The 11162-nt window shown below is 31.2% G+C and overlaps 1 protein-coding gene across 1 annotated transcript; it reads left to right on the top strand.

Moving 5' to 3' along the window:
* Positions 1 to 1566: 1566 nt before the first annotated feature.
* LOC112528028 (11-beta-hydroxysteroid dehydrogenase-like 4A) lies at positions 1567 to 5117 on the top strand. The gene is made up of 6 exons (XM_025138917.1): positions 1567 to 1772; positions 1858 to 2056; positions 2133 to 2212; positions 4389 to 4520; positions 4636 to 4788; positions 4870 to 5117. Exons 1-6 carry the CDS (start codon positions 1578 to 1580, stop codon positions 5053 to 5055), a joined length of 945 nt encoding a protein of 314 aa, XP_024994685.1. The 5' UTR covers positions 1567 to 1577; the 3' UTR covers positions 5056 to 5117.
* The last annotated feature ends 6045 nt before the right edge of the window (positions 5118 to 11162 follow it).

Genomic DNA, 11162 nt, shown 5'->3' with positions numbered 1-11162 from the left:
TTATAAAGATAATAATTAATTATTTTGTTAGAACTCGATAATTATCTTAATTATATTTTAGATTTTTTATATTTTAAAATGTGATGTTTATCCTATATTTAATTATGTTTATCCGCAGTTAGTTACACTAATTCAAACATGAAACTTTAATAAGTTGTATTTATGTATAATTTACTTATAATTTTGAATTTTAAGTAATATGCATCAATAAATAGTACTTCATGCATAAAAAATGATTTTTATAGTTTTTATCAAATGTATAATATAGTATAAATATGAATATGAGATATAATAATATTCATATAATATATCTATATTTAACATATGATGGTTTATTTATTAGATAATATGAGATATAAAGAAAGTAGATAAAAAATGTAAAAATAATCTGAACAAGTGCAAGAATGGTAAACCTCACCAAAAGTAAAAAAAATGTGTGAGTTTTTTTTTTTTTTGTTTTTTTAATAATATTATTTTTTATCAAGATAATAATTAAGTATTTTGTTAGAACTTAATAATTATCTTAATTATATTTTAGTTTTTTTAAAATAAGATGTCTATCATCTATTTGATTATGTTTATCTGCAGTTAGTTACACGAATTCAAACATAAAGTTTTAATAAGTTATACTTACGCAAACTTTACTTGTAATCTTGATTTTTAAGTAATATGCATCAATAAACAGTACTTCATTCATAAAAAATAGTTTTTAAGAGTTTTTATCAAATATTTTATAATATAATATAGATATAGATATATGTGTGTATGTATATATATACATATATATATATATGTATTTATACCTATACATATACATATATGTATACGCACATGTATATGTATATGTCAGGACGTAATCAAACGAGAACTTCATAAAATATTGCTTTATATTAAAATAATGTTTTATATTATTTTTTCTCGTCTAAGACTAAAATTTAATTTATTAATAAACATATGTTTGTTTCACAATGAATTGTTATTTCATATGTAATCGGTTCACAATACGAAACTTATTTACGTGTAATTTTTGTTTTACAAACATGCTAAATAGTTTCACATCGTGAAACAAATACGTTGTGAAACAAATATATGTGAATCATGAATAGAATATGATGCACTAGTTCTCAGGACTGTCATAATTTTATGCATTATCAAAAAAAAAAATATATATATATATATATATATGTATATACATATATATTGTAGGTATGCAATGCAACAGGGTCCAATTTCATATGACCACATATCCAAATTCTTGTAATAGAGCTTTGTGCATACAAAATTTAATTTAAATGGGTTTATATTGAATAAATTTAATTTTAGAACATGAAAAAGAGAGAACCATTTGTCGTGAACAGGAACCACTTTGGGTAAGGGTTTCTAGACCTCAATTATCATCCCTATCCACGTCTTAATTTGTATCTATATTCCCATCTCCATCGATTGAGGGGTATTCAAAGTCTACACGATTATGTTTTTATGAAATATATATATATATATATATATATATACAACAGATTAAAAAAGCATATAAATCAGGACTCCACTCTTGTGTGTGTTAGTGTGTGTGTGTAGCCATGTATGAACCTCTCTTCAATAACAAGTTCACAAATGCACTTTTCTTCTACTTCTGCATGCTACTTTTGCTTCTCTTTTCCCCATTTCTTTTCATTTGGGAGCTCATCAACACCCTCCGATCATGTTTCCGGCCTACGGAAAACATGGCCGGAAAAGTCGTTTTGATCACCGGTGCTTCGTCCGGACTTGGAGAGGTTCGTAAACTATAAACCCTAAACTGGTGCCTCTTTCATGATAGAAACTATCACAACTTTCTTTAACTTACTCTATCAATGGCAGCACATGACCTATGAATATGCAAAAAGAGGTGCATGTATAGCTCTAATTGCGATAAAAGAACCAGAGTCTAGACTCGAGAAAGTGGCAGAAAGAGCTCGTGAACTCGGCTCTCCGGATGTCCTTTTTGAGTTCGCTGATGTATCGAATGTTGATGAGTGTCGGATGTTTGTTGATGACACCATTAAGCATTTTGGTCAATGTGGGTAACCGATAATCTCGAGATCAATTATTTTTTCGAACTTTTGGTAATCGAGATTGATCGTTTTGTATTGCAGTGGATCATCTTGTTTGTAACGCGGGAATCGGACCCTTGTATTCGATGAAGATTGACGTCACCAAATTCATACCTGTTATGGTATGTTCCTTTAAACTGTCCCCAACTTCGTAGCAAACATCTATGACATACAAATTTATCGTTTTTAAAAGACATCTTGAAAACACTCGTCATCTCCAAAGCACGCAAGGCCTCATGAGCCCTGACCTCGCCACCACCCCGAACCGGCCAATCCATGTTGGACAAAGTCAGACCATCGGTCCTTTTACAAACCATTTCTTTTTAAGAAATGGTTTGTAAAATTTCTTTCTTCTCTAGTTTAATTCTCAGTAATAATTTTTAAAAAACACCGGTCTCGTTGTTAGGAGATCAATTTGAGTTTTTTAAATTCAATTACTATATTATAAAATATTTGATAAAAACTTTTAAAAATCATTTTTATGTATAACTACTGTTTGTTGATGCACATTACTAATAATTGAAGATTACAAGTAATTTTGCATAAGTACAACTTATTAAAACTTCATTTTTAAATTTGTGTAATTAACTGTAAATAAACATAATCAAATACAGGATAAACATTCATTTTGAATATAGAAAATATAAATTATAATTAAGATAATCATTAAGTTTTAACAAAATATTTAATTATTATCTTTATAAAAAATTATATTATTAAAACAAAAATAAATTACTTTATTATTATTTTTAAATTAACGTATAATAAAAAATAGAATTAAAAAAATTACATATAAAATCGTATTACATCAATAAAAACGGATGGAACACATATTTTAACTAGAGACCCCTCCTAGCATTGAATGGGCGTTGTATTAACTTTATCGGCAGATTAAATAAATGATGGGGTATGTCTTCATCTAAGTACTCGTCACCTTAGCTATATATTAAATAAGTGATGATGAGTTGGATGGGATCGGTTGTACTGATCTATACTTTATTATAAAGTATTTAATAAAAAAATTAAAAATAAATTTTTATATATAAATTATTGTTTATTAATACATATTACTTAAAATTTAATATTACAATAGAATATTCATGAATACATCATATTAAAGTTTCATGTTTGAATTTGTATAATTAACTGTAAATATACATAATTAAATACATGATAAATATAACTTTAAATTTAAAAAATAATTAAAATAATAATTGAATTCTAACAGAACTTTTAAATAGTTAATTTGATAATAATGTCGATTATTTCTTTCAAAATTTTATAATATCTTCAAATTTATTTTTCATTCAAAAATAAAACATTTTATTATTCTCAAAACCATATAAAAACGCATTATAGCATCGATAGACCCAAAATATAAAACGAAACATTAAAATCAAGATGTATCTCGATGCATTGCACGAGTACCCTTCTAATTTTAACAACTCACTCAATTATTTTGAAAAGGAAATTACTTTGATTTAGAAAATAGCAAGACTTCCTTATAACAATTTTGAATCCATAATAGTCTATTCATTATTTTTGGCCACAAGGAACTCCAAAATATATGCTATCATCATAAAAACTATATGCATCAAGAAGCTTTACTTTTAAAATAGCCAAAAAATCGTAAGTTAACATTGTAATGCATTTTTTTTTTGCGGTTTCTGATATTTTTTTGGAGCACCCAAATGAAAAGCAGGCCTACCAAAAAAATGAATTGAGACATGTACCACTACGGCATCGCAAGAACATGCATTGACGTACAAAAAAACAAGCAAAATATTTTTTCGAAATTTAAAATAGCCAAAAAATCGTAAGTTAACATTGCATTTTGTAACATGCAAATATTTTTTCGAAATTTAAGAAACACATCTAACATCATAAAAGTAAAAGTGGAGTTTCATTCTGTAGTTACATTTAAAACCAACCACCCCTTGTGTATTTAATTCTTTCTCTCTCAATACAAGCTTTGAGTTTTTGCAACATTAAAGAAGATAACAAAATATATCTCACACAATTATTTATGCGTTTTTACAAAAGTCCTTATCCACCTATTATAAGTTAGAATGCTCTAACTTCTTCAAAAATTCCTTATTAACGGTTTGACACCGGTATAGTTGTTTATTCACACTCAAAAGTGCTTATCATTAGTGTCACACAATAATAAGTCAATAAATTATTTTTGTAAGTAATCCTAAACACCCTCAAATAATAAATAAAATCTTAAATGAATCCAAACATATATATAAAACCAATGGATTTAATTTACGTACAACATACATGTATATTTTGCAGGACATAAACTTTTGGGGATCGATTTATCCGACTCATTTCGCGATCCCGCACCTCCAGAAAACCAAAGGCAAGATCATCGTCAATGCCTCATCGGCCGGAGTGTTGCACCCACCGCGAGGCGGCTTCTACAACGTAACAAACCCGATTCAGACCTATCTACACTTTTTCTGTTTCGTTTTGTTTCTTGTCTAATTTATGACGATAACTCACATCCATCGATGGATCTTGTGATTTCATTATCTTTCAGGCAAGTAAAGCAGCACTGATCGGCTTCTATGAGTCCCTTAGGTTCGAAGTTTCTCCAACAATAACGATCACAATCTTGACACTCGGGTTCATACAAACAAACATCACAACAGCCAAGTATTCAACCACTGGGGTTGGTGTTCATCTAAAAAGAGTAAGTAATAGTTCCTTTTTAATTTTTAAACATATCGATCAACCCTAATGAAACGGATCGATCCAAATCACTTTCCTGCAGGATCTCGCAGATGTATCCCCGTCAATGGGGGTGGAGCCATGTGCCAAAGCCATCGTCGACGGAGTATGCAAAGGTGCAACCTCCATTACACAACCAAGGATCATCAAGTCTCTCTTCTTCATCAAGTTCTTGTTCCCAAAACTACACCATTTCTATTCCAAGACATGGGCAGACCTAGTTAAGTGACATGAGTGGCACGTGCCACCTTATCGTTTCTCCGCCGAAGGGTAAAAAAATTAGGTTTCGTGAATGGTGCAACCGTATTAATTTGTTGTGTGTCACCGTATGTATTTTGAAACTACAATAAGAACAAGTTTTATTTGATAAAGTTGGTTTTTAAGGCTTTTATTCCACTTCACACCCAAGTCTGAATCATGTTGGTGTCATTTTCTTAGTTAAATGGTACCACCGTTTGAAAAAAATTCCGTATATTTGTTTCTTATTGAAAAAAAAATCCTAAATTTTTTTTCTTATGGTCAAATGGTGTCACCGTTTAAAAAAAATTATGGGTCCATCCCTATTTCAAGACCTATTTCCCTACAAAGGTTCCAATACTTGAAAAGAATCGATAAACTTGATCTTTCCAAGATGGTTGGTATTATTATCGGGTGTCAGGTATTAAGTCTGGTTCGAACTTTAGGTGTTTTTCTCTTTAATTATTGTATCATCAACTTTTTTGTTTAAGTTGATTATATCATCGAGGTCCAAGGATTAAAAATCAGACATATTTTCACTTGAATAATCACTTATATCATAGCTAGGATCATCACGACAATCATCGTTATAATCACGAACCTGGATGATGGCCGATTGGCAACGACGGCCTACGGTGGTGGATCTTGAAACTTTGGTGATGGGGGTTGGAATTTAAGTAACATAATATTATAAGAATCATTACCACTGGTATCGGTTCTGAATGTTGACATTTTCTTTTAAAAGTATTTTCATTTTTTCTGACAAGTTACACTACAACAAGATTGGCTTTATAGGATGTTTAGATTGTCTAATCGGCCTAATAGAACTTGGGTTTATAGGACCAAAATTATAAAACGTCCTATCTAAAAGCGTTGTAATAGATTTATAGAACGTGTTTGGGAGTTTTAGCTAGTTTTTAAGGACGCTCTTAAAATAAAATGTCTCATTAGCTATTTTATAAGATATTTTTAGTAAGTGTCCTATAAACCCATGTTTTTATAGGGCGTTTATGTTTATATGACACTTTTTAAAATATTGTCGTATAAAATAGTTAATACGACACTTTATTTTAAAAGTGTCCTAAAAAACTGGTTACATGACTTAAAAACATCATACAAACCATTTGTAAATCTTTAGATAGGGCGTTTTCAGATTTGGGCTATAAAGTATCTTTTTTAGGACGTTTTTGGATTTGGGCTATAAAGTAGCTTTTTAGTACGCTTCTAGGTTTTAGGTGTCCGATAAAATCATTTTTGTTGTTGTGTTAATATAACAATTTTCCGAACATATTTCTTTTTTCTAACGACATAATAAAACAACTAACCTTAACCACAAGGATGGTGCCTGATTGGTTCAAATCCTAGGAATAAAAATCCCCTTGTGGCCATGGAGGTTCAAATGCGGTGACTCCGAACTATTTGCAAAGCAGATGATCGCCCTGGAATTAATCGGCTCGCATAATGAGTTGGATATACAGGTTAATAGAAAAAACAACAACTAACCTTTAGCCAAATAATTAACAAAAACTTAACAATCAGACAATGAAGGTTCAAGCATATTTGGTGTTTAGCAACTTTCTATGGACCAAGGGTTTTATTGGAATTATGTTAAAATTGAGGGTCAAGCCAGTAAATTTTGGGGTCGAAACACAATTTATTTACAAAAGATAAAAGTTATTATCAAAAAACAATTCTTTAGGGGGATGTTATGGGGGTCAGGTGACCCCCTACCTAAAGAATGAATCCACCTTTGACGGCATCGACTGGTGGCGACTGGCGATGACGGTCTGGACTGGTTGTGACGGCTAGATGGTGGTGACGGTGAGTGCAGGTTGGGCTGGGGGCGGCAAAGATAGGTGGTGCTCAACGGGAGTGTCACATTGAAGGGCGGGGGCGTGGGATGGGACAATTAGGTTAGGGAAATTAGTTTTTAGTTGTTTTTTTTTTTTAATTTAACTGTTACATGCCAAGCAGTAGAGATGGCCAAATGGGCCCGGCCCGGCCCGTAACCGCTGGAGGACCGGAACCGGGACCGGAGAGGGACCGGAACCGGCCCGGGACCGGTATGGACCGGTTGTGGACCGCCGGTTATGAACCGGTTATGGATTTTAACCTTTTTTAGGACCGAGACCGGTTAAGACCGGAACCGGTTACGTAACCAGCTATAGGATCGGCCCGGCCCGGTCAACAAAAGTCAACGTGTATATATATATATAACAAAACGTATTTATAAAATTAAACGTATATATATACATATATATATATATAACAAAACATATTTTTAAACGTATTTATAAAATTAAACGTATACATATATAACAAAACATATTTTTAAACGTATTTATAATAAAACGTATTTATATAAAACATATTAAAAATAACATATTAAAAATAAATATCTTTAATTTTATAAATACGTTTAAAAATATGTTTTGTTATATATATATATATAAATTTATTAATTACCAAAAATTTGAAAAAAAAATATTTTTTTTTTGCAAAGGACCGGTCGTAACCGGTTATGGGACCGGACGGCGTAACCGGTTATGGGCAAGCTTGACCGGTTATAGTGTTTTTCATCGGAACCGGGACCGGTTATAGAGGGACCGGTTATAGACGGTTTTTGTCCCGATTAGGACCGGCCGTAACCGGTTAAGGCCCGGCCCGGGACCGATTTTTGGCCATCTCTACCTAGTAGGTTGCGGATTAATGGGTTATTTAAGGGTCGTCTACCAAACACTTACGTGGTAAGCGCTTACTGGTAAATTTAATACTATCATTTACTTATCGGATAAGATTTTAGTCCACCAAAACGGTATCGTATGCAACAATTTACCCGGTAAGCGCTTACCGTGGTAAGAGTCGTCGTCTTCACTTACCGGGTAAGACTCTTGGTCTTTGTCTCGCTCTTACCAGGTAAGATTTTTTATCATTACCATATTCAGTCGGTAAGGTAAAATGACTTGGTGTTCACTTACCCGAGTAAGCGTTTGGTAAACGGCCCCTTAGTTGTTTTTTTTAATTTAACTGTTACATGCCTAGCAGGTTGCGGGTTGAGAGGTTGTTTAGTTTTTTTTTTAATTTAACTGTTACATGCCTAGCAGGTTGCGGGTTAAGGGGTTGTTTAGTTGTTTTTCATTAAGTCGTGTATGGATAAAGTTGACTGTGTTGATTAGTTCGTCTGTATAGATTGAGATCGCCAAGTTTGGAAGAAAAAAAAAACTTGTCTTTCTGCATAAATCTCCCCATTAGAACCTTACTGACCACGTCATTTCTATATCATTAAGTCATTGTCAAATAGTCATGTATAGTTGATTGAATAAGCTATAATTGACCGAATAAGTTGAGTCTCATTAAACTTGTTAAGTTGCCAACAAACAGACCCTAAGTCTTTATCTAGTAAGGACTAGTTTGATATGTTTTAAAATGTCCAATGAATTATTCATTCAAAAAAATTGTTCAATGACTTAATCATTCAAAACACAAAAGTCCATTGAGCTTCTTTGAACTTTTCCTTGAAAAGAAAGACCGATTTGTTTCTAAGATGTAACACCTAGACTTAACAAATACCTTAGAGCATCTCCAACAGCTATGTTATTTTAGGAATTTTTAAGATTTGGGAAAGTTTGCTTCAACGGACATGCTTCTAAATTCGAGAGAAATGGAAGAGAGAAAAAAGAAATATCCAAATTTAAAAGAAAATAGATAAAATATAACATACTTGTTTGAGATGCTCTTATTTCTATATTAGGTGACATGTGATGTTTGAATACACATATAAATGGGCCAGAGGAGAAGTTTACCAAATGCTTACTTGGATAAGTGAACACCAAGTCATATTGTCTTACCGGATGAATATGGTAAGGATTAAGAATCTTACTCGGTAAGAGCGAAACAAAAATCAAGAGCCTTACCCGGTAAGTGAGGGCGACGGCTCTTACCACGGTAAGCTCTTACGAAGTAAATTGTTGTATAGGATACCGTTTTAGTGGACTAAAATCTTACCCAATAATTAAATGATAATGTTAAATTTTACCGATAAGCACTTACCGGGTAAGTGTTTGGTAAACGGCCCCTAAGTCGAAGCGGCTAGAACTTCTCCTCCAACGTAGCTAGTAAGGCTCGTATTGTGATAACCTTTCTAATAGATTCTCTAAAGTAAAGAAAATTGAGGTTTTATTCTCTAATTTGCTCCAACAGATTCTCTATATTGTTCCTTAAAATAGAAAAACATGAAAAAACTTCAAGTTTAAAGAAATTTGTTGAATACTGAGAAGTGATTTATTATTCATTTCCACCAAGGAAATTGAGTTATTATAATTTTATATTTTAAAAGTTCATTGAGATGATAAAATTATTGATTATTCCAATAATATAATTATAATTGGAATCTCTAAAATAGAAAATCTGATGGAATTGAATATAATTTTTTAGAGATATTGACTTCTGATTCTCAATTTTAAATAAATTACAGAAAAACTAGTATAGATATTCTAATTATTCGTTACGTCTAATTCATTCGACAAAAAGCAGTTATTTAATCAACTTATAATGCTTAACTTCGTTGGGTCTAATCCAACATCTCATGCATCATATGCGTTTATAACTGATATCAACAGTTCTTTTATAAGACATAATGATTTAGACTAGTAACACACGAAATAATCCGACAATCATATGCTATTCTCATAAAACAAACACACGACACCTTTACGGAAAGCGTGTATGGTGTTAGCTCGTTTTTAGTTAGTAATGTCGACCATCAACGTGATATACCTATCCCCAAGATGTCCCTTGTCATATGATTAACATGTTTGATGTTACATATCCAGAGACCACGACGTTCTAATCTCAAAAAAAAAAAAAAAAAAACTAAACAAGACCTTTTATATTATTCTTTTTGATAAATACAGATTTTACGTAATTTACACTGGTATTAACTTATTTCATTATAATATTTATTAAATAAAAAAGGAAAAGAAGACCAAATTATATGTGCAAATGATACCTAAATAGCAAAAGTGATGGTAGATTTGTTTGTGTTTCCTTATTTATGGTTATAAGAATCAATCAACATCAAAAATATTCCTTTTTTTGGTCATGAAAACCCCCCACCTCCTTCTTTGTCTTGGTTTCTTCAAGCAAAAACTTTTGTGATAATATCTGTATTTAAAGAAATATATCTGAATAGGATGTTTGGTCCAGTCAGATAAATGAAAATGAAAATAAAAATAAAAATAACAGTGAAAATGAGAATGAATTTTCAATCTCCAGTTTAAACAAGAATGAAAATTTAGGCTTCTGAGAATAAAATCATAATATTATGTACAACCAAACACTTTCTTTTATTTTCATTCTAGTTAATTACTGTTTAATGCCTTTAACCATAAGGGTGGTGTCTGATTGGTTTGAGTTTGGCTCCAAAGATCAAAGGTACTAGAAGGAAACAGGTTCAAATCGAAGGAGGAATAAAAACCATCTTGTGACCACGGTGGTTCAAATGCAATGACTCTGGGATATCTGCAAAGCAGGTGGTCACCCTGGGATTAGTCGGCTCGCATAGCGAGTTAGATATCCAGGTTAATCCCAAAAAAAAAGATTTTGATTCATATTGGTACCAATTAGATAGGTATGGTTGGTACATGAATTAATTGGTTTGTCTTGATTAAAAAATGACACCCTAATGCATTGATATATACATTTGAATAGAAAAGTTATTTATGGAAGAATTGTTGTTTGGCAAACTAACTGATAAGCTAGTTGTAGCTTATAAACTAGTTGATATTTGATAAGCTAGCTGATGAATAAATCATGTTTGGCAAAAACTAGCTGATAAGAATGTAAATGACCAAAAAAACATTTTGAAAAATTAATCAATTATAATATTTTAAAATGCAATTGAAACGAATCTCTAATAACATAATATATTAACTAATGGAAACAAGATGGTAAAAAAATAAAAAAAATAATATATTGATTAAAAGAATTTCAAATTGATTATTATATATTATAATATTTGGATTTGTTAAAACAAATTTTAGAAAAAATCTATTACTTATGATTTTAAATAATCATTACATATAACTAGTTATGTGTCTC

This window comes from Cynara cardunculus (genome assembly GCF_001531365.2).
Source record: "Cynara cardunculus var. scolymus isolate 2C chromosome LG 15, CcrdV1, whole genome shotgun sequence".
NCBI classification, from domain to species: domain Eukaryota; kingdom Viridiplantae; phylum Streptophyta; class Magnoliopsida; order Asterales; family Asteraceae; genus Cynara; species Cynara cardunculus.
This window is presented reverse-complemented; position numbering and strand designations above follow the sequence as displayed.

What these genes read in the sequence shown, in the direction of transcription:
- LOC112528028 (XM_025138917.1), top strand. Translation starts at nt 1,578, where the DNA reads ATGTATGAACCTCTCTTCAATAACAAGTTCACAAATGCACTTTTCTTC. An exon ending in CTTCGTCCGGACTTGGAGAG is followed by an intron (nt 1,773 to 1,857) that starts GTTCGTAAACTA and finishes TATCAATGGCAG; the next exon opens with CACATGACCTATGAATATGC. An exon ending in CGCGAGGCGGCTTCTACAAC is followed by an intron (nt 4,521 to 4,635) that starts GTAACAAACCCG and finishes ATTATCTTTCAG; the next exon opens with GCAAGTAAAGCAGCACTGAT.